Consider the following 23,417-nt stretch of genomic DNA (forward strand, 5'->3'; position numbering starts at 1 on the left):
GAGAGGAGACCAGAGCATAGCGTCCAACTAGAAATGCATTAAAATCAAATTAGATTCACCGAAAGGGGCCAATTTCAGTCCTCCCCATTCACAACTTGACATGTTGCTTTAAACAATATTTTGAAGTAAAAAAAAAAAAGGAAAAAGCAGAAAATTTCTTACCGGAATAAAAATTTCATCATATGTTTCTAAAACAAAATAAAATAAAAGATACATGTTATAGGCTGTCAAGCCTGTCTCCATCTTTATCCAAGAGGCAAAAGGCTTGTGAAACTCGGCAATATAATTTGCTCCTTAATCAAAATGTCCGCCATTAGCACAGGGCGAGCCATGAAATTGGGCGTTTACCAACTGAAATTAGACAGGTACATGTTAGTTTGATTCTTAGTCGAGCTCGAGCATAATTAATGCTTGACCGGTTTGGTCCGAACTCTGAAGTGGGAATTAGGCCAAGTTGTTGAAACCCCAGAAGGAATGGCTTATCTTTTCTTCTCTTTGGCTTCAAGAATGTCATTTTGCAGTAATAATTTATCAGTAGTTCATGAAGCTGACAATGCAAGTCCCTCAATTCCTATAATCTCAAGAAAAGGAATTTCCAAAAGAACCAGAAGAATGGGAAAAAAATAGAAATTCTAAAGAAAAAGGAGGCAAAGAAAAATATATGGGGTGTATATGCATAAATTTGTCACATTGAGCCAAACCATTGGAATTGGCATCAACATTTTCAGGTAGAGACACTGGTTTAGGGTCTTGTATTCCTTTTTTTTCATACTTCTTTTTGGGTTTCAAGTCTTCCTTCTTCAATAAATTATTATTTTTTTCATCTCATTTCTTCCCAAGGGAGAAGAAGATCCAAGAGTAATTTGGTAATTTTATTAACCTACGGACTGAATATGAATTGGTACACATGGGAAACTTTTTGTCAGCTTGTTGTGTCAAGACTATGAAGGAACATTTTGACAAAATGAAGATCATGCATTTCCTACTGCATTTATGACCTGAATATGAAGTGATTAGATCAAATATTCTGAATAAGGATACTACCCAAATCTGGATGCTATATTGGGGGAGCTCCTCGGGGAAGAAATGAGATTGGTTATTTAATCCACCATTAATGGGAAGCAAGAATATGGGGTTGAAGCTGTCTTCTTTGCAAACAAACCAAAGCTAAAGAAGATTCTCTCTAAGGTATACTGTTACAAGAGCAAAGAACATGGTCATGTTGTCTCCCATTGTCGAAAGAAGAACACTTATACCTATTGCAAGCAACATGGACATATAATATTAGAATGCCCTACTAGGCCGTCCAAGGGAAACTCCTCAAGATATAAGAAAAATCAGTACAAATCTTATCAGACTACCATGGACAATTCAGATGGTGGTACAACTTCTCCTTCACCGGTTTCAATCAAAAGTGAGTGTTCTAGAATTATGGTTGAGGAAAACATGTGTCGGCTGGTGTCTTCAGCCATCTCTTTTGCATTCTTTGCTATTGGATTGTCTAGTGAATTGTCCCATTACTATTCTTCTCCTAATTATCTTTGGGTAAGTGATTTCGATGCCTCCAATCATATGATAGGGGCATACTCTGTGTAGTATTTTAAACCTAAATCCTTGAATAAACATATCATTATAGCCAATAGTGAAAAACTTGAGATTCTTAGTTATAATGACTTAACTCTGCATAGTTCTTCTTCTTCTCAATTTCATCTTGGGAGTCCCAAGACTTACTACTAATTTAATTTCAGTTGGCCAATTAGTAGAGGATCGTAATATAGTTTCTTTTTCTCGTGATGGATGCTTGATCTAGGGTTAGCGAACTGGGATGGTGATGGGGAAGGGGTGTAAACTAGGACAATTATTTGCTTTAGAGTTAGAAATTGCAGCATTCACCAACTCTTTCATGCTTACTTTCTACTACACCTAGTATTGAACGTGTTTGTAGAAATAATGAGTAGCAGTGTAGCACCTTTGGCATAGACGCTTTGGCCGCCCTTGTGTTAAGAAACTTGAGTTTTTGTTTCAGTCTGGTTGTTTATCTTCTACAGCCACTTCTTTTACTCACATTAATAAGTCTTGCATTTCATGTGATTTGAGTAAATGACATGTTTTACCCTTTCCATCTATTGTTGCACACTCTTCTGCTCATTTTAAATCGATTCACAATGATGTTTGATCGTCTCCCATATCCTTAATATACATATATATATTTTCTCTACCTTTAAACTGTTTTGGAAATTTAAGGTTTAAATTTAAAAATCAAGAGGTGGTAGGATGCATGTCCTCCAAAGTGGTAGGAGCTAAGTATCACCCCTAATAGAGGGAGGGGGAGTAGTGGAAATGGAATAATTTGTTGGAAATAAGTACACAAGAAGAATAATTGAAAGGTTGTTGGAGGAAAATAGAAAATAGTTTATGTTCTTTTTCACCTGATTTAGCTTGAGAGGGGGGAAAGTTGGTCAATGGGATTTTGGTTCCCATTGACCAAGAATCTCATATTCATTTTTCAGATTAATGTGGGGATTAGTGAAAGTTTATTTTCTTGGGTAAGGGATACCCATCTCCTAGGTGGGTAAATAACTTTTCCACCTAGGAGGAAAGTTGCTAACACTTGAATGGGACAAAAATGCCCTTTTTAATAATGGATTTTTATGACTAAAATGGTCATTACATTATTTACCTGAGAATAAAAGAACATGGGTAAATGCACTTACTTGGATAAGTGTTTCCCAGGAAAAACTTACCCAAGTAATTGCATTTACCCGGGTAAGTAACTTACCGAAAAATGAACGGGGCCCAAGTGCATTTGAAATATACATTTGACATCTAACTGTTTCAAGGAAGTGTAATTCTAATTTATTGGCATGCTCTTTTCTATGGTTGGAAAAGATGTGGCTCATCTCATCAAACATGAAACATGTTCATGGACTGGGCTTGGGCTTGGCTTTTGTCAAAATTTGAATGGGGCCTGGCCCGAAGCCCGAGCCCGATGTAGTGTAAGTCAGGCCTGAATCCCGACCCATGAACAGGTCTCCATGGTGCATTCTAGAACCATACTATGGCTCTAGAACACACCATGTGTTATTTGGGGTGTGGTGTGGTGTGTTCCTGCATGAGCCACACCAAATGATGTGTTGTGCACTATGGAGTATTCTTAATAGAATATATTCATGTGGGTGTTAGAGACCTGGCCTAATAGAATGGAGTTTGAGGAGATAACAACCTGGAGAAGATTTCAAAGAGTTGAGGCAAAAACATTCCTTTTTGAGAGATGTAAAGTAAAGGGGAAGATCACACTAAAGATCAGGGAGTTGCGGAAAGCCATGGTTATGCTGGGGGACTGCCATGATTGAATGGTTCAGAAACTTTGTGGAAAAGGCAGTTCAAATAGACACAGAAGCAGAATGGAAAAGTTCCAAAGAAGGAGGTGACCGAAGATACTTTGCTGAAAGAAGATGAAACAAAAAGGGAAGGTTCCTGGTGTTGGTTGAATACTTCGGAAGAAGAAGCAACTAGTTTGTATCCCTGAAGGGAAAAATAGATCAAGTTGGAGTGAGACTAAAATCTTGTTACAAACTTTCTTAGAAGAAACAAAGGAAAAGATGGGGTTGAAGCAGGGGTATGGAGAAACGAGTGAACCTTACCCTAAAAAGGAAAAAGAAATTGAAAGTCATTTCTTGGTGAATGGTCTGGGTATTGATAAAGTGGCTTACAATACAGAAAAGGTAGTTCGGGAAAAGAAATTAGTGGTTGAAGTTGAAAAAAAACCAGAAAACTGGAGGCTTATCGCAGAAGACTTAGTTAGAAATTTGAGGGTAAAAGGACCAATACTATTTACCCCTTTTGAAGATCGTAAAGCTCTTTTAGATTTGATGGGAGACAAGCTAGATATCAGTGCATTGAGTCTAATATTGAAGACAGGGGCGGCTACAGTGATGAGATGGTCCCCTAGCTCAAACTCAAAAGACTTCTCAGTGGAGGATGGTATAACCATTTGGATTGTTGGTCTCTCTTTCCACTTGTGGAAGAGGGAGATCTTCCACTCGATTGCTTCCTTGTGTAAGGCAAAACTTGAAAGTGTTTTTGCCTTAGATCTTCGATTAGTGGCTCTGAGATTAAACGGAGTGAAACCTGAAGAAATCCCAAGAAAGGTGCAGGTGCTAACTGATGATGTTTTCTACTCAACATGGATCATGATCTCCATTGAAGCAGCTCTGTAGAGGGATTCCAGGAGAGAGGAAGACGAAGAGCTTGAAGAAGAATACCTACGTGGGTCACAGAGATTGGCTGAATTCAAACTAGCAGAAATTTACTCGGAAATGGAAACTTTGGGGCTGCAGAACACAGAGAACACAGAATGTATGAAAGTGGAAAAGTAGAGGCATGCAAGCAAAGTTAAACCAGTTAACTGTTGCATGACCTATGTAGAGGTTCTGACAAGGGAAGTTATTGCAAAAGTTGACTGTAAAGGCTCTAGAGTAAGTGTGGATGACACGTGTACTGTAACTAAACAGAAAGAAGATATCTCAGTGAATGGGTTTTCAAATGGGCCAAGGCCCATCTTAGAGCCAAAATCTGTTGCATCTAATTTGGGGCCTGAGGTGTGGTTGGTAAATGAAGGAAATGGGCCTTTGAAGAAGCCAGAACAAGTGAAATCTGGGTCTAAACCGAAACAAGCTGTTTCAGTAATTGGGCTCTCAAATGGACCAGGGCCCAACTTAAAGCTAAGGTCACATGCCACTTTAAGTGACCACGTGATGAGAGAGGCAAAGAAAACAGGAGATGATAAAAGATGTCTATCATCGTCCCAGTCTCAGCCTTGTTCGAAGGTTCAATCTGTTAAGGCTGCGGAAAAACTATTTTGGAGGCCAAGGCTGGTCTCCTACTCCACTAGCCCTGAACGACCAATTCCAAGGTATAGTAGAAGCAAAGAGGAAAGGGATGAGTTAGATTCAGATTGGGTAAACTTTGAAGGGGAAAAGACTAATGAGGAAATTTCTAGAGGTTCCAGTATAGGCAGCGTCAAAAGTAGGTGTGGCAAAAGTTTCTTGGAGGAAACGGAGATGGGAATAAGACTTCTGTTCGAACCTTCTTCACCAGCACCCTCTGGACTTCTTTTGGGAACTCAGAAGAGCTACGGTGCAGTAGTTCCTCACCTGGGCGAGGATAATACCTTGGTCAAAGATGGAGCAGTTCCTATCCTTGTCCAGAGACATAGCCAAGTTGTTAGTAGAGTGCCTCCTTCTTCTTAGCATTCAGCAAGCAAAGCTACAAGATTATCCCCATCCCTGGCTTGCCCTTCAAAGGTTAGTTTGGAGGAGAACCCCCGACTTAAAAGCCCTTTAGTCCAGTCTTCTGTGGAGATTAGTGCTGATCCTTTGAAGCCCGGTATGCTGTGCCAATCCTCTTTAGTTCCTTTTTGTGTTTCAACTAATCCTATTCTCTCTCTGGTTGTCTTGCCTGTTCAGCCTGCAGGTGTCTCCAAGTCCTGCCCAACATCTACCGTTCCTAGTGACTCGGTGGGAGTAACAGAGGAGATAGGGGTTGGTGAGGATGTAGAAGGGTCTAAGGAGAAAGAGGAGAGAATTTGGGAATTAATAGTGATCCTTTTCGAGCAGTTGATAGAGGTGGAAATTCACTCCAGGTTGGGATCAGAAGAGGGGACTGAACTGATTGGGACTACTTCTAAGGAAAAGGAGAGGGAGACTAATAAGAGTGGTGCTAGAACTAAAAAGGCAAATAAAAAACTTAGCAAGAATAAGAAAAAAGGACAAGAAGTAACTCAGTTAAAAGCTTTAAACAAGGGGGAGGGAGAGAATTCTAAAACAAGAAGAGAAAAGATGAGTGAAGTCGAAAGACTTAGGTGTGGTGTGGATTATGAAAGAGGAGGTACAGGAAGGAAGGAGAGAAAGCTGGGTTAAATTTAAGCTGAGTTGTGGGGGCTTTTTACTTAATGTTTTCCATGAAGATAATTAGTTGGAATGTGAGGGGTTTGGGGAGCTCGAGAAAAAGAAGTGTAATTAGGGAAGTCCTTAGGAAAGAGAAACCAACCATTTTCTTAATTCAAGAGTCAAAACTAACAGAGGTGGATAGAAGATGGGTGAGGAGTGTTAGGTCAGCTAGAGGGTTAAGTTGGGTGTTTACACAATCATGGGGAGCATCAGGAGGCATCATCACAATATGCAAGAATGAAGAAATGGAGTGTACTAAAGAACTAATTGGCAATTTTACAGTAACAATCAAGTTGAGAAGGAAGGAGGATGGCTTTGAGTGGGCCTTAATCAATGTCTATGGACCTAACTAGTATAGGGAGAGAGATGATTTTTGGGATGAGCTTGCAGCCATAAGGGGTTTGTGGAATGGACCGTGGTGTCTGGGGGTGATTTTAATGCCATAAGATTCCTAAATGAAACTACCAATTCAAATCATAGGGTGGCCTCTAGCATGAGAAAGTTCAACCTTTTTGATGGACCTAACTAGTATAGGGAGAGAGATGATTTTTGGGATGAGCTTGCAGCCATAAGGGGTCTGTGGAATGGACCGTGGTGTCTGGGGGTGATTTTAATGCCATAAGATTCCTAAATGAAACTACCAATTCAAATCATAGGGTGACCTCTAGCATGAGAAAGTTCAACCTTTTTGTGGACTCGTATGAATTGAGAGAGCTACCTATGTTGCAAGCAAACTTCACTTGGTCCAACTTCCAAGAAGAACCCCTGTGTTGTAAATTAGATAGATTCTTATTCTCTTCAGAATTTGAATCTGCTTGGAGGGGACTAGCAATAAGGGCTCTCCCCAGACCTACCTCAGACCATTGTCTAGTTAGGTTATCCCAAGAAAACATAGGAGGGGGGCCATGTCCCTTCCAGTTTGAGAACATGTGGTTGCTACATCCTGATTTTATAAAAAAGGTTCAACTGTGGTGGGAAGAAGACCAAGTGGAATTTAGATGGAAAGGATACAAGTTCTATAAAAAGCTGCAGGCCCTAAAAGCTAGAATTAAAGCTTAGAACAAGGAGGAATTTGGAAGAGTGGAAGAAAGAAAAGAGTGGATTGCCAATAGGATTCAAGAAATTGATGGATGTGATGCAGAGAGGAGAATGACTAGGAGAGAGGGAAGAGCGTTGGAAGCTAAAACAAGAATTACAGGAAATCATAAGGAAAGAGAAGATAAGTTGGAGACAAAAATCTAGGTGTAAGTGGCTGAAGGAGGGAGATGGGAATACCAATTTTTTTCACACCTTAGCAAATGGAAGGAAGATGAAGAATTTTGTGGGGAGGCTAGAATGGAATGGGGAAGTGATTACAAGTGAGGAGGAGAGATATCAAGAGCCTTTGTGGAGCATTTCAAATCCATTTATGACAACCCAAGAAGAGAGAGAGAAGAAATCCCTGATCTTGATTGGTTATCTGGGAATAGAGTTTTGATGGATCAACTAGAAAAGAATTTTGAAGTCCAAGAAGTAAGAGATGCTATTTTTTCAATGGAAAGATATAAAGCCCCAAGCCTAGATGGTTTCACGATGGCCTTTTACCAAGATTGTTGGGATATTATAGGTGGTGATTTAATGGAGGTCTTCTTGGAATTCTTTGAGAGAGGTAAGATAAATTCGGGTGCCAATGCTACTTTCATAGCTTTGATTCCTAAAAAGATAAATGCAAACCACCCAAAGGATTTTGGGCCCATAAGCCTAATTGGGAGTATGTATAAGGTAATATCAAAGGTCTTGGCAGAAAGAATAAAAAAGGTACTACCTTCTTTGATTTCTCTGAACCAAGGGGCATTTGTGTCAGGAAGACAAATTATTGACCAGATCCTTATTGCCAATGAATGTGTGGATTATAGAAAAAGACAAGGAGAAAATGGTCTAATTTGCAAACTGGATTTCGAAAAGGCCTATGATTTGGTAGACTGGGACTTTTTACTGGAAGTATTGAATATCAGAGGATTTGGAGAAAGGTGGTGCATGTGGGTTAAGGGTTGTATCTCTTCATGTCACTACTCCATTCTAGTAAATGGGGTAGCCAAGGATTTCTTCCCGGCAAAGAGAGGATTAAGATAAGGGGACCCTCTTTCTCCTTTCCTTTTCACCCTGATAGTTGATGTGTTGAGTGTCCAGATTACTAGAGCCGATGCTAGAAATTTGATTAAAGGGTGGAGAGTAGGGAGGGAGGAAATAGTTGTAACCCACCTTCAATTTGCTGATGACTTGATACTCTTTTGTGAAGGAGATCTGGAGGAGTTGGAAAATTTAAAGGTCTTGGTAGAGAATTTTGAAAAGGTCTCAAACTTGAGAGTAAATTGGAATAAAAGTTGTGTAGCTGGAATTAATAGGCAAGAAGGTCAGGTGGCATCACTGGCTAGATCTCTAGGTTGTGAGGTAAGTGAATGGCCCCTTAAGTATTTAGGCTTACCTTTGGGAGGAAATATGAGGTCTGTTAGCTTTTGGTACTCAATCTTGGAAAGATTCTCAAAAAGACTAGCGAGTTGGAAAAGGAACTACATTTCTTTGGGGGGTAGAATCACTCTAATTAAGTCAACACTAGCAAATTTGCCAGTGTACTTTTTGTTTACCTTCAAATTGCCTGTTAAGATTGCAAACCAGATTGAAAAAATAATGAGAGATTTTTTGTGGGAGCCTGCAAATACCAAAAAGGATCATAGGGTAAAATGGGAAGTGGTGTCTAGAAAGAAAGACAAAGGGGGTTTAGGGATGGAAATATTAGAATAAGAAGTGCAGCTTTGTTAGGCAAATGGTTATGGAGGTTTCATAAGGAGTAAGAGAGTCTATGGCATAAGGTGATAAAAAGTATTCATGGAATGGCAACAAATGAATGGGATGCTGGACTCAACCCAAGGGCTTCGCGTTTTTCCCCGTGGAAAGATATTGTTGGTATCTTGCCTTTCTTCTATCCTTTCATCAGGTATGATGCTTGTGTGGGTAATAAAATTCTTTTTTGGGAGGACTTGTGGATTGGGGAATCTCCTCTTTAGGATAGATTCTCAAACCTTTATTCCCTTTCTTTGAAAAAATCTCAATTTATCTATTCTTTTCGTACTTCTAGGGATTCTTGGGATTTGGGACTAAGGAGAGGTTTGAGGGACTCAGAAGTGGAGTCAGCAATTGATATTTTTTCTCTTCTAAGTTCAGTTTTTCTAGACCACTCCTCTCCGAACAGTAGAGTTTGGGCAGAAACTTTTACAAGTAGTTTTTCTTGTTCTTCATTTTTCAATGCTTTGGTCCTTCTAACCCAGTTTCCTCTTTTCCTATTAAAGAAGTTTGGAGCGCTCCTGTCCCCCCAAAAATAAGGGCTTTTTGTTGGGAAGTGTTTCTCCAAAAAATCAATACCTTGGAGGTGCTTCAAAGAAAGAGACCAAATTGGTGCTTGTCACCTCATGTCTGTAGCCTTTGTTTCAGGAATGGTGAGACAGTGAATCACCTATTAATTTCTTGTCCTTTTAGTGCTCTAATTTGGGATTGGTTCTCCTCTCTCTTTGATTGTAGTTGGAATCCTCCCACAAGTGTAGCGGATTTATTTGACCCTAGCTTTTTCTGACAACCAAAGAAGAAAGGAAGGGTGATGTGGAGAACAACGAGGGCAGCTATCTTGTGAGCAGTATGGGAAGAGAGAAACAATAGGATTTTCCAAGGGAAAGAAAAATCAGCTCCTGAAGTTATTGAAGGGATCACTATCAAGGCAATACATTGGCTGAAAACTCTTGAATTGTTCAAAGATGTCTCTATAGATGATTTGATTAGAGGCTGGAATATTTTAGCAAGATCTTCTATTTCATCACCTACCATACAAGAAGTTTGGTCCCCTCCTTTTGCAGTGTCATGTCAAATTGAACTTTGATGGCAGCTCTATTGGGAACCCCGGACCTTCTGGAATAAGGGGTGTGTTTAGAGATGAGGAAAGAAAAATCCTAGCTCTGCATTCTGGCCCAATAGGTGTGGGGGACTCGCTTAAAGCTGAAGTTTTGGCGTTCTCTAGGGGCTCAAATGGGCCAAGCAATTGGGTTTCCAACACTTGGAAGTGGAGGGAGATTCAAAATTAGTAGTAGGATGGCTGCACTCAAACAGTTTGGGAACGTGGTCCCTTAGACAACAGGTAAGGGAATTATTGAGCCTCACAAGGGAGCTGGATGCAAAAGTGTATTGGTCTAGGAGGTCAGCAAATGCTTTAGCTGACTACCTAGCAAAACAGGGGGTGAATCGGGAGTTTTTGTTTTGTGTAGTGTTGTAAGATTTTTGTTATTCAGAGGTCACCTTTTACTTTGGAAGGTGACAGTTGTTTCTTATGGTTTTATCTAATGAAAGTTACCATTTCCTATATATAAAAAAAAAAGAATATATTCATGTGTGACACATGTACAACATAACTTGTTACCAATATCATTGATCAAGCATCAATGCATATCTTTGTAATATGTAAGTTTTACATGAATCATATTTTATGATTAATATAAAAATTTAAAAATTCATTTGTACAAATAAAACATCACAAAAGTAATTAAGTATAATAAAAAATAATTTAAGTAAACACAATGAAAATAATAATTAAGAGAAATAATTAAACATAAAACAAAATAAATTGTTCATAAAGGTCAACAATAAGTTACAATTGTTCATAAAGGTCAACAAACGTAGTACAAATAAAATTAATTAAATAAATAATTTTCTTTGTTCAGCCATGAAGGTCTTGTTATTTTACCTATTTTTTTCTGGAACTTGGACTTGCTTCTTGAATTCTACTTCTAGTAATCAGATTTCCTATATGGGATGTCTGTAAATTTGCATCTTCTTTCAAATCCCCCTAAAAAATCAACTATAAATTTCTGAAAGGTCCATCAGACCGAAAGGAGACTAATATTCTCTCAGATTAGGAGCTTGGCATCTTGCATTAACACAAGCATAAGCCTTTGACAAGAACCAGTGACGATCCATCCTGTCTAAACATTGTGTATATAACAGGGATACAACTCTTCATTTCCCAAAATCTAAGTACCACTATTTAAAATTTGGATTTTTAAATCTAAGAATCAGTGATAATTTCATCATGCAAAATTTAATGGAACTCATAATATTTAACAGTTCTTGCAATAAAATTTGCTACAAATGCAATGTTGCAGGTGAGAACTGAGAACAACTGAAAAATGCTTCAAGTACCTAGATTTCATTCACCAAAGAGAAGCTCCCAACCTAGAGGGACCAAGCCTGGAATCATTCTGAACTGGTGATGCACACCTTTTAGACTATTAGCATTTCATTTTTTATAGTTCATACTTAATCTGTGCATCCCAGAATTGGTACTCTGCTTTTTTTTTTATATTAACAACTATTTCTCTCATTTTAATCTTGCATTTTTCCTTATAGGGTCAACTTCACAATCCTATAACTGGCTTCTGATTCTGGCTGATAAAACCTGTTTAGATGCAGATACTCATGCCAAGTCTATCATTACCGGTTACACCAAGGAATGACACATGTGCATTCTTGCATATGGTTTTCCATGCAATATTCACATTGGATATTTGTGGAAGTAAATTTTTTCCGCAGAGAGGCATCCACAAAACTGAGTCACTGGGCTTTCTGCATTCATCTAAAAAGATAGGAATTTAAGCAAGATGGTATTTAAAATAACATATTCCTGAAAGAAAAGAAAGAATCAAAACCGCCCTGAACTAGACAAAAACTGAGAACCAGTAAAAGTAAAATTTCCATCCGCTTCATTTTCTTTGATGCCAGTATCTTCTTAGCAATGATACATATTTCAGGCAGTATTTTAATCTTTTTCTTGAATGTTCTGTTGTTCAATCCTTCCCAACAGTTAGGTCTCTTCTCAGTATTCCCATCCTTGAGAATAAACAAGTCAATCTTTGTTGTTATTTGTAGCCTTTTATTGACATTAATCCTCTAATTTTGGACAGGGATTCCTATCTACTATAAGAATTAAACAAGAAACAAGCCATATATTTCTGTAGACTACACTTCAGACAATTGACTGTCATCAAGTATAATTGAGCTCAAACTTTAATTCTATCATGTAGTAGAAGCCTATAGTTACCAGGGATTTGATACTCACGAAGCAGCAGCAGCTACCTGCTTATATTGATGTTATGATGCCAACTGTTAAATTATTTTAGATTTTGAGTGGGTTTAGGATGATCATTCACCAACTTTATTTACATGCTTATATTGATGTTTTAAAACTCAGCCAAGAGCCATAGGTACATTTAAATTGAAAATATGTACCGCAACCATCATTGCATCCCAAGCTATACAAATGTGGTCGTGAAGTAATTACAAGTAACCAAGGAAATACTAACAAATTTAGAATCAAACCAGCTTTTACTGGTTAGTTTTAAGAAAAATTTTTAATTAAGCAATGAGTTTGTGATTCACTATGATTTTATTGTAACTTGTGGTTCAAACCTGTTTGATGTGATTGAAGTTTAATATAATGAAGTAAGTTCCAATTTATCTAAGAAAGGAGAAGTACAGAAGCAAGGAAAAACTTGAGGTTCCATAAGAAGATGATCGAAACTGAAAAAAAAAAGATAATCTACAAAAAATACAAGATATTATACAGGAACAACTGCATAAACAAAAACACACACACACACACAGATGGGTTCCTTCACATGCAGATCTACATGAAAGGTTACTGATTTTTGTCATACAAAGATCTACAGGGAAAAAAACACATGGAAAGGCAAATAGCAAACCTTAATGGAAATTGGAGATTGGAACAATGCCTGAATGCTCTGCAACAGTTGGTTGGGAAGACGGGTTTCTTCAATGGAATTTCAATCAATATCCGAATGCTCTACAACAGTTGACTGGTGGAAGCTGAGAATAAGGGTGAGAAGCAGGGAACCAGATAAAACAAAGATTAGGGGTGTGGCGCGTTCTAGAACATGAGATATTAGTGAGGCCAGACTGGTGCAATATTTTACATTCCAGGATCAGCCACAGCTCATTCTGGAACAAGCCACTCCCCTAAAAGAACGTGTTTTCACAGTGGCTCATTTCAGAATGGGCTGGAATGCGCAAAAAACACGACATCAAACACCTCCTAAGCTTCTCCAGTACAAATTACCAACAGTTCAGTACTCCCTCTTTTGGATGGAAAAATATGTAATGCTGCCACTAAGTTGGTCATCATGATAACAAGATCAGTTATCAAATGCATACAGGTTGTTTTTTTTTTTGAAAAAAGTTAACTAATTTTATTAAAGGAGAGGTTTCAAACTGGAAAGCTATTAAACAACATGAGATGCTTACTGGCTTCAACCTTGATTGGAATAAATAGTTAAACACCATATTTCATGATTTCATCATATGTTTTTGAGGAAAACAACAGCCTGTATTCACTTGATACATATTTCATAGTATTATAAGCTTAAAAGAAGTTCACTTTAACAGCAACATGAGGAATGACTTTTAAATCAGATATATTGTATACACTCGGTTGGCAAGAAATTGTTGCAAAGTGACTGTAGGCTGTTTTCTTTATTTTCCTTTCATGGTGTGAATCAAAATTATACAATGAATACAACCAATATCTAAGAAATGTGCAAGACCAGATTAGGAAATAAAACCCAGCTTAGTTCAAACCAAGGCAACATAAACATAGTATCCTCACATCCTTATAGGAGGTAACCTTGAAACAGTCTGCTGCATACAATGACTTATATTATGAACTGGGACAAATTATCAGTGGATAAAGATTGTGATGAAACTGAGGAAACAGATAAGGAAAAATCTTCTTAGAGCTGACCAAGCAAAACTCTCAAGCATCCATCCTTATCAATTCAAATAAGCCAGGGGAACAAGTCATTGGGCAGACTGCAGTCCAATGGCTGAAGAGATCACAAAGATGGAACCCTTCTTTCTCATCTTCCGCGAGGATTTACCAACTGAGAGAAGACTGCACTGGTTGCAGCATCTTCAGCATCATCATCAGTAACAGAGTTCACCCCATCAATCATGCTCACACTGTTATCAAATGGTGAAAGAGGTGCCAGCGGAATACCAGGAATATGGTTTGTGCTGTTGTCTTCTGGCTCAGTTAATGCAGATGAGGTCTCTTCGAGCTGGAGAGCATACTCAAGATTCCATAAGACATCCCCCATTGTTGGCCTATCAACTCCATGCTCCGCCAGACATTTCTCAGCAGTCTCACCAAATTTCTTGAGAGATGCTGGGTTCACCTTACCAACCAAAGTGGGGTCCATTATCTGGTCCAACATGCCCTTCTTCTGCCAGCTCATTGCCCACTCTGCTATATTAACTTGCTCCCTTGGGAGAACAGGATTGAGAGCAGGTCTAGTGCAGAGGACCTCCATCAGAACCACACCAAAGGAGTAAACATCAGATTTCTCAGTCAGCTGTTGCCTCCTAAAATACTCAGGGTCAAGGTACCCAAAGCTGCCTTTAACAGCTGTGCTTACATGGGTCTGATCCAGAGCAGGGCCCGTTTTTGAGAGGCCAAAGTCAGCAACCTTGGCTACAAAGTTCTCATCCAAGAGAATGTTGGTGGTCTTAACATCTCTGTGAATAATGCTCTGGGCGGCCCCTGTGTGGAGATAATGCAGTCCCCTTGCTGCTCCAATGCAAATCTCAAGTCTTTGCTTCCATGAAAGAGGTGGGAGATCTGTCCCATAAAGATGGCTCCTGAGAGGCCCATTTGCCATGTACTCATAAACCAGGATCATTTCTGACCGTTCATCACAGTATCCAATCAGAGAAACAAGGTGACGATGGCGGAGCTTGGATAGCATCTCAATTTCAGTCCGGAACTCAGCAAGCCCTTGCTCAGATCTTGGGTTCCCTCTCTTGACAGCTACCTTGGTCCCATCTTCAAGTGTTCCTTTGTAAACCCTACCAAATCCACCCACCCCTAGAAGCAAGCTCTCATCAAATTTGTTAGTTGCATCCATGATCTCTTGGAACATGAATAGGCGGCCAAGATTTGAAGAAACCAAAGAGATATAGCTTGCAGTTCCACTCTTCTGAGACGTTGTAGACCCTTTTGTCATGGTCAGAGAATTTCCATATCTGGGCAATGACAACCATGGATGCCCTTGTTGATCAGTCTTTGATCTTCGAGACACTAGGCAGCAATAAAACAAAGCCATCAATCCCAGTGCAGCTGAAATTCCAACAGCCAACCCAATTATAAGTCCCAGCTTACTCTTCTTTGAGGGTGATTGCAGAAGAAGGCTTTCGACAGAAGAAAGCCCATTCAAGCTTCTAGCATCATTGCTAATCTTCATGATCTCCAACCCATTCAAAATTGCATTTGCGATCTCTGCTATTGCATCCGGGCCCACACTAACAGTTAAAGTATCCGAATCAGCTGAGGAATTGGAGACAAAATCTTTGTAAAAAGGTTTATTCAGGCCACCAGCTTGGGATGCGACATCGAGACTACCATAGCCAAGATAAGAGTTGATGTATGCGTTGAAGACAAGGTTATTTTCAGCCTTGCTCACAATGTCACAGAAGTGTAGTCGGATGAAATACAAGAAATTTGGATCCACAGGGAAGACCCAAGTCACATTAAAATTTAAATCTTGAACATTTGCATTTCCCATGGTTTCTGCAGTTGCATAGATCCAATTTGGGGCCATCTCAGGTGTGAGAGCTTCGGAATAAGTTATTATTGCAGGGCTAACTGACACATTCACAGCAGAGCTATTCACGTGGAGGTACTTCCTGTCATTCTCCCAGGTTCTCCCAAGGGTGTCATTCTGTGGGGTGAGCAAAGGACCCCCCATGTTCAAACGGTAAACAGTCTCAAGGGCAAGATCAGAAAGGCCACTAAAAGTGGAAGAGGGGGATAAAGCCAATGCTGAGTCAGGAATCAACTCATCAGGGCCAGAAACCACTTCAATTCCATTGACAAACGTGAGTGAGTTGTTCAAAGGGATAAAGGTGAGGGTCAAGGTATCAGAGGTCACATTGACAGCATACTCCTTGAAGAGATAAGAACCATTATAGTTCTTAAAAGTGAAATTATTCAATAGAACAAAATTATCTGTGACTACCGTAATTGAAGCAGATCTCAGGTTCTGGCCAGAATCAGGTAGAGGGTAGAAATAGAGGCGGACCCAGTGACGCCCTTTCTGTTGGATTTCAAATTTGTACGAAGCTGGAGCAGAGAAAACTCGCACAGACTGAAAGATTGGAGAGGGGGCAGTAGAAGCAGAAGTAGAAACTATGGTATTCTCCTGACTTTGTAACACGAATGAGGATTGCTGTGAATCAGGAATAAATGTCCGACCCTGGTTGGTGACATTTTGCGATGATCCACAGGCAATCAAGTAGTTATCAACTGGAGAAAAGCTAGCATAGGAGCCACGAACTGTAAACCCAACATAAAGAACAGCAAGAACCAGAGGAACCCACTCCAGCCGTTTCATCTTCACCATCTCCGGTAGCCAAAATCCTCAAACCAAAAAGAACAGACCAATTTCACCCAAAGTCCCAAACTCAATCTCTCAGCATTCTAATGAACACCAGCATAAAAAAAAAAAAAGAAAGAACACTTCGATCAAAACCAATGATCAAAAGCCAAACTACTAGGAACTAAGAACAGTGTCCATCTTACAAGCTCCATAAGATGAGGAATTCCAATCCTTAAAGCCCAAATGTAGGAAATCTAAGCCCTGAAGAAATCAAATTTTCAAAATCACATAATATAACTAAATAATTTCCCACCACAGTGCTTCTACTAGGAACAACAGAGAAAGGAAACAAATCTGACCGAGATCCTAAAACAGCAAATGTACAAAGAAAGAGAATGGTAGAATAAAACTTGTCAAGTACAAGAGATTTTTTTTCCTTCTTTTCCGGAAAATCTCCAAAAACAGACCAAGATATTTTCCAGTAATCTTACCTCTTTCAGAGACCTAGACGCATTTGTTTTTTTGGGTAAGAATTGAGGTAGGATCACAGAGAAGACCCAGCGAAGAGCAAATCCAATGCCACCATGAGAACCATCTCTTGAAGCTTTTCTGCGGCTCAAACAGCTCTTTCCAGCCTGTAGATTAGACTGTCGTTTACAGTGAAGCAGAGGACCCACATGAGCATAGAAAAGAAAATGAAACTGGCATTTTAAATAATCTCCATTGAAGCAGCTGCTCAACCCAAATATTCTAGTTTGCCTTTGACACCCGTATCTTGGAACAGCTACGAATTAAATAATATAAAACGCCATGGAAGTTCTGCAGGTGAGTTTTTTGTTCTGGTTTTGTAACGTTAGAGATGTATAAACTATAAAGCTTAGAAGGAACAAGGAAGGGTTGGCTTGCTTTGCGAGCCTGGGACCATCGGTACCTGGACCCTTCTTTTACGCGGTTTAAGTAACGGAGAATCGTCTTCGTCGTTATGAAATGGACTTAGCAGTTAGAAAGTTGAAACGTAGGCGGCGAACTGTTGTGGCTTTCGTACACTGACGGCAGTTTGACGGCGTTAATTGTAGTGTTTATTTCCGATGATGTCACGTTACGGGGTCCGGGAAAATCTATCTTCCCAGCTTGTCGAGAGTACACTCTCTCCGACGATCGCCGGTCAAATCGATAAAAAGGCTTAGCACTTTTGGTTATTTCTTAATTCTTCGCTTGCAAGTAGCAACAGAACGCTCGCTCGCTCGCTCGGCAGAAGAGCAAAAGCAAAGGGACACCTGCAGCGGTCTGACGTTTCAGACCAGCCAGCCAGGTTAATCTCGTAGGCCCCATTACATTAGCTGGTGATAAATCCAGCGAACCACATTTAGACGTAAAATCGAGATCAGGGTGGACGTATGACTTACGACGCGATTTCTTTCGGGGCTCTCTCTAGGAGATGCAGAGACTTTGCTACCAGTTCCATGGACACAAAGACACACAGTTGGCAATTAAGCTTTTGCCCCTGTTTCCATGGTGGGATCCATCATCCATTTAATGGTAGTTTCCCATATTCTGAATACTGGACGTATACGAGCACTCTTAAAAAATAGAAAAACCAAAAAATCAAATTAAACCGAAAAAATTAAACTAAAAATGCAATTAATCAAACCGATCAATTCAGATTTGGTTCAATATTTGTAAAAATCTGAAGGATTGATTTGATTTTTAGTTAATCTAAAAAAATTCGGTGGTTAAACATACCAATGGATATATATTTTTATGTATATTATATATTTTTTTAATATATATCATATGTTATTTATATATATATATATATTATATAAATATAATATATATTTATAATTATTTATTTATAATATATTATAAATATATAAAAAAAAAATTAAAAACCGAACAACTGAATTAATCGAAAACCAAAGCCGATCAACCAGTAGTATCGAATTGAGCCAGTTTGGTAGGGGCTTTCAACTTTGATCAATCTGCGTTGACTAATCCATGTTTAAGAACCTATTAAAATTAGCTTCATAGGAAAGTCAATTTATTAACTGAACTAAAACTTATCCAAGCTTTATGGTTTTATATCTTCTTGGCTTTATAGGGCTCACCTTGCAAAGTCAAACATCTTTGCATGCATTGTTTTAATAGGCGGGGAATCGTTCAGATTTTGCTTTAAGGTTTAATTCTCACAGCTTTGATTTGAAGCTTAATCCGTTGTCGAAATGAGTATAAGTCTCGAATCTCAAGGCGTGAGGCATAAAAAGGTGTAAGTCTCAAATATTAATATTATTTAGTAATTTTATGCAAAAAATATATATATTTTTATGTATTTATTATTAGTTTAAAATATTTAGAAAAAGCATTTTAATAATTATGGACCAAATAAAAAGAATAAAAATGAAAAACTAATAGGGCCAATAAAGTTGTTAGTTTCTCTTGGATAAATCAAATGGAATTTTTTCTTAATATTCTAATTTAACATCCCAAGTTTGTTGTTTTTCTCATTTTCTTTTTCCTAATGGATTTGTTTTTCTTTTTATTGTTTTTTTCTTGCATAGATCAAATCAACTATAATGTTTCTTTTCTTCCCAAGTGTTGGATGACCATAAATCTAATGTTCATTATATAGATGATTCTTCATATAAATACTTTCATAAGATTGCATTTTGAAACATAAAATTGTAAAATACTTATAATTGTTAGGTGATTAATTATCATTTTATTTAATACTTAAAAGTTAAAGCTTATTGCTTATAAACTTCTATTTTATGAATATTTGTACCTTTCATCATTCTAACTTGGTATATTACATGTTATTTTTTTATCATTTATAAAATTTAATTACTTTGTTCTTAATTTTTGGGGCTTACATTTCACATTTTTGGGCCACTAGGCATCAATTATGCCTTTAGACTTTTAAAACCTTGCTTGCATGAAAACCCTTGCATATCGAATACTTGAGACTTTCACGATATTCACTAAACATAACTTATAGGCTTTTCACTTAGGATCCACCTTGCAGAGCCAAAAGCCAATGTGTGAAAGCCCTCCAAACACGCATAAAGCATCAGTATAAGGCTGTATTTGGCATTTCTTATTTTGAGAACTTATCTTCTTTTTATAATTAAAATACCTTTATGAATATACTAAATTTTTAATTGTAAAAAAGAAATAAATCCTTAAAACAAGGAATGTGAAATGCAGACTATAATGTTGCACGGTGAAGAAACCTAGAAAGTCATCAAGTTGTATTTGGTAAAAATATGGAATGTCCAAAGAAAGGCTTATATGAGCCAAAAAATTGACTGCGATGAGACTGACATATATAGGTTTCTTCTTAAGCTGTTTAGTCAAAACAACTTCAGAAAAGTACGAACAGGCCCAATGCAGATTTCTAATTTCCACCGCAGAGCTATAAATATTCAAAATGTCAACAATCCACACTATGCCTCAATGCCTGTCCATGAATTAGCATCAATTCCGAGTTGGCACCTACCCAATAGTACTTTGGGCCTGCAAATTCTAACCCTGGGCTGAACTGTAGTTCTCCCAAACAACTCAATCACCGCATAAACCTTCCCAAACTCCAAATATCAGGTTTTAATAGCCCTTCACCCAATGGTAGTACTTGCACATGATAGGATCTGCTCCTCACAAATGGGCACCTCACAGTCATATCCATTATGCATTGGAAACATCTTCCATGAATAATAACCAATAAGTACGGGAGATATTCCCAATACATGATAGGATGCGTGTGAGAAACAGGTCCGATCTCTACTTGCACCGAGCCCTTACGCTGTATATTAGTTGGCTCCAATATTTTTCAAGTACACATTTAGATTTTCATTTTTAGAGGTTTCCGAAAGTCAACATTGATGGTGGATAATTAATTTCTTTGCCTTTAATAGCAGAGATTCAAGATCAAAATCCAGTTGCCATTAGGGTCGGATGAATTATGGGTTTGGGCAGTGACAGAGGCAGAAATTTTTTGTTGAAGGGATCAAATCCAGTTCAACCTCCACTAAGTAACCATATAGATATGATTTTAACAAAAACTTTGGGGGAGAAGGGCCCACTAATATACTTGGCCCCTGGGTTTGGGGACCTACCCCAGTTGTGTAGCCCATGTTTTTGGGACATGGGTGGTTAAAGAAACAAGAGTCAAAGACAAGGCTGATGGTAGATGGCCGTTATACAAGTTGAGGGCTGTTCGACCTTTGGTTAAAAAAATCATAAACATTTTCTTGTACTCCCTAAATCCATATCCTACGCTACACATTGGACTACAATACGCAATAGATAGGGGTGGCCACGATCCGAGTTCTTCATAAGTTATCCAAGTTCGACTTGGCTCAATTTCAATTGAACTTTGAATTGAGCTCGAACCCAATTTACTGGTTCGATTAATAAATTAGTCAAGTTTGAATGTATATATATATATAATAAAATTATAGAAAATAATATATATATATATATAATACAAATATTATAATTCTTAATTACTATAATTTTTAATTTTTAAAATATAAAATTAAAAATATTTTTTATATATAATCTTTTATTTTTATAAAACATTTTTTCTCAAATTGAACTTGAGCTTACGAGTTTTTGACTCGAGTCGAGATCAAGCTCAAGATTCTAGATCAAACCGAACTTGAACCTTGTACTTCCTAGACAAGCTGAGCTCGAGCCTCGTACTATTCAGCTCGGCTCGACTCAAATCCACCCCTAACAATAGGTGAATGAGAAGAAGAAGATGCAGTAACGGAAAAGCTCTTTTACAAACAATTTATCTGCTAAATAACTCCGGTAGACCTAAAGATCACGTAATGATCATATAGTAATGGTTCAAAGTATGGATAAGATATTCAAAATTTGCCTACTGCACAGTTCAAAGGTATATGAAATGCACAATGAGACATAATAGCGTGATTGGCGTTGAGGAATTAATACAGAGATATCATCCTCTTCCTAAGTCAGCATCTTGTTGAAGATTCTTCGCACCATAACCAACAAAACAATCAAAAGATATTACTCATTGACAGAAAAGGCATCTAATCAAGGTGATGTCTTAGTTACACACAGTTGCATTTGAAAAAGGATTTCTTTCAAGCTAGCTGCATCCATCCACACTGATCACAAACATAGTACTAGAGAGCTGGCCAACCATTGTCCTTATTTGTTTACATTTTATGAAGCACATCATCTTCATCTTCATGGAACAATCTAAGAGAAACAGACAAAACAAAAAAGGTTTGGAGTCTGGACAACGAATATTAGGCTCCCTTTACATGGATTTGCGTTTTCTTAACGTTGTTCCATTCCATGTCTCCCAAGGATCCAATCCAATTCCTCCAAACACTTCATTACAAAAAATAGAACCAGGGGTGGAGCCAGGGGGACCTAGGGGAGCCATGCCCCCCCCCCCCCCCCTATTCAGAAAATCCCTAATAGAGCTTTTCATGTAAATTTTTCTCTTTTTCCACTTTCCCACTTAATGGTTGACCCCCCTATAGGTTCATTCATACTTTTTATTTATGTTTTTAGCCCCCTTATAACAATTTCTCGGCTCCGCCCCTGTATAGAACTCAACCGTACATATGTAGTTGAAAGTTTGCTTCTTCGCTTTATCATGGTCAGCTGACCAGATTAATGGGTTGTACTATAATTCCGGTGAATTGGATTGGATTGAAGGTTAACACAGGTCCAACGTTCTTAGGTCTGGTTTATCTGAAGTTAAGAACAAATTTATTTATTTATTTACTTCGGATAAGATTCAAAATTTCAAAATGATATATCCAAATCGTATCTTTTGTTTCAGAACCCCTTTATTTTAATAAAAAATGTCCAAAAATCAAGTTTTGAAAAAAAAAAATAACATAATGAGTATAGGTTTTAGTATCGATATGCTTTTGCCGATATTTTGAACCTTGCCCAAGCCTAATCTAAGTTTAATTCAACACAATTCAGGTTGAACTTGGACTCCGACTGGGGTGAATTGGATTAGTTGGGCTTGGGCGGGTTAATCCGATTTTTGCATCTTTTATTGGACTTTAATGTGAGGTTGGACCCGCCCAAGTTGCACCCCTACCCGAACACCTGAACCAACTGTACTCGACCCTAGCCATCTCAAGTGTACGTCAACCCCAAACGATACTCAGTTTTCTTCGTTCTAGGTTTTTGAATATCAACTATTTGATTTCTGGACCATGTGATAATGATGTGGATGACGACACCAAGAGAATCCTTTAAACGGGTCCCATCCATTGGACGGCTGAGATGGATGTGAATGTATAGAATACCCACATGGGTAGGGCCTACATGGCGGGCATGGTCACATGCAGGTGTTTCCTTATTTGGTGGATAAAGCTGGAGTCAAATATCCAAGAAACCTCGTGCCTCACCAGATGCAGATGCATTGCTGAAAGTCTGAAACATCGACCCCTCCCTCTCTACAGATACAGATCTCTCTCTCTCCTCTTAAATCTGGAACTCTCGACGATGAATTAACGCCATTAAGCTGCCCAGTAGCGGCACTGATGTAGCTCAAAAGATAGTACGACTACGACTGGTTAATTAATCCACAGCACATGAGAAGAGTTGCACAGAATACAGAAGAATCTTGAGGAGACGACCTTACATGTGATGTCGATGATTCTCGTCAATACTAACACGATTTTTCTACCAAACGGCACATGGCTAGTGGCCACCATCACTAACTAATATCTTCACATATTTCTTATTTTATTAATGTTTGATGATTAATAGGAAGGAGCTCGAGTTGTCCGCCAGCCGTTTGAGAAAAAACAAAAACGAGTTCGATTCGAAAGCCGATATTTTAAACATAGAGAACAGTGGAAGAATGAAGGAACCAGGAACGTCGTCCATGGTTATATTTTAGTTCCACTTCCACTCATCTTCCACGCACATCGCCTTTCACGCTCTTTCTGTGGACACAAATCTGCACCCTTTAAATATCCTCGCTCCCAAGTCAACT

At 38.4% G+C, this 23,417-nt stretch overlaps 1 protein-coding gene across 8 annotated transcripts; it reads right to left on the bottom strand.

Annotated features, from left to right (window-relative positions):
* Nucleotides 1-17,861, bottom strand: LOC104605651 (receptor-like protein kinase THESEUS 1). Of its 8 annotated transcripts, none has more exons than XR_016070471.1 (3): nt 16,909-17,859; nt 12,731-12,854; nt 1-351 (listed from the first exon to the last, which is right to left on the bottom strand). XR_016070471.1 is itself a non-coding variant. In XM_088886727.1 (3 exons), the coding sequence occupies exon 3, from the start codon at nt 16,439-16,441 to the stop codon at nt 13,901-13,903; it is 2,541 nt and encodes an 846-aa protein (XP_088742853.1). In that variant the 5' UTR covers nt 16,442-16,458; nt 16,621-16,678; nt 16,909-17,641; the 3' UTR covers nt 13,488-13,900. The 8 variants fall into 8 exon arrangements, 6 of the variants coding, with proteins under 6 accessions (XP_088742853.1, XP_088742852.1, XP_088742854.1 ...); XR_016070477.1 differs by lacking the exon at nt 1-351 and adding an exon at nt 358-571 and having other exon boundaries at nt 16,909-17,861; XM_088886727.1 differs by lacking the exons at nt 1-351; nt 12,731-12,854 and adding exons at nt 13,488-16,458; nt 16,621-16,678 and having other exon boundaries at nt 16,909-17,641.
* Between the last annotated feature and the right edge of the window lie 5,556 nt (nt 17,862-23,417).

Source organism: Nelumbo nucifera, chromosome 1, assembly GCF_055504915.1.
Source record: "Nelumbo nucifera cultivar China Antique chromosome 1, China Antique-T2T, whole genome shotgun sequence".
NCBI classification, from domain to species: domain Eukaryota; kingdom Viridiplantae; phylum Streptophyta; class Magnoliopsida; order Proteales; family Nelumbonaceae; genus Nelumbo; species Nelumbo nucifera.

Excerpts from the sequence above, each read along its gene's own strand:
- LOC104605651 (XM_088886727.1), bottom strand. The coding sequence starts at position 16,441 with ATGGTGAAGATGAAACGGCTGGAGTGGGTTCCTCTGGTTCTTGCTGTT.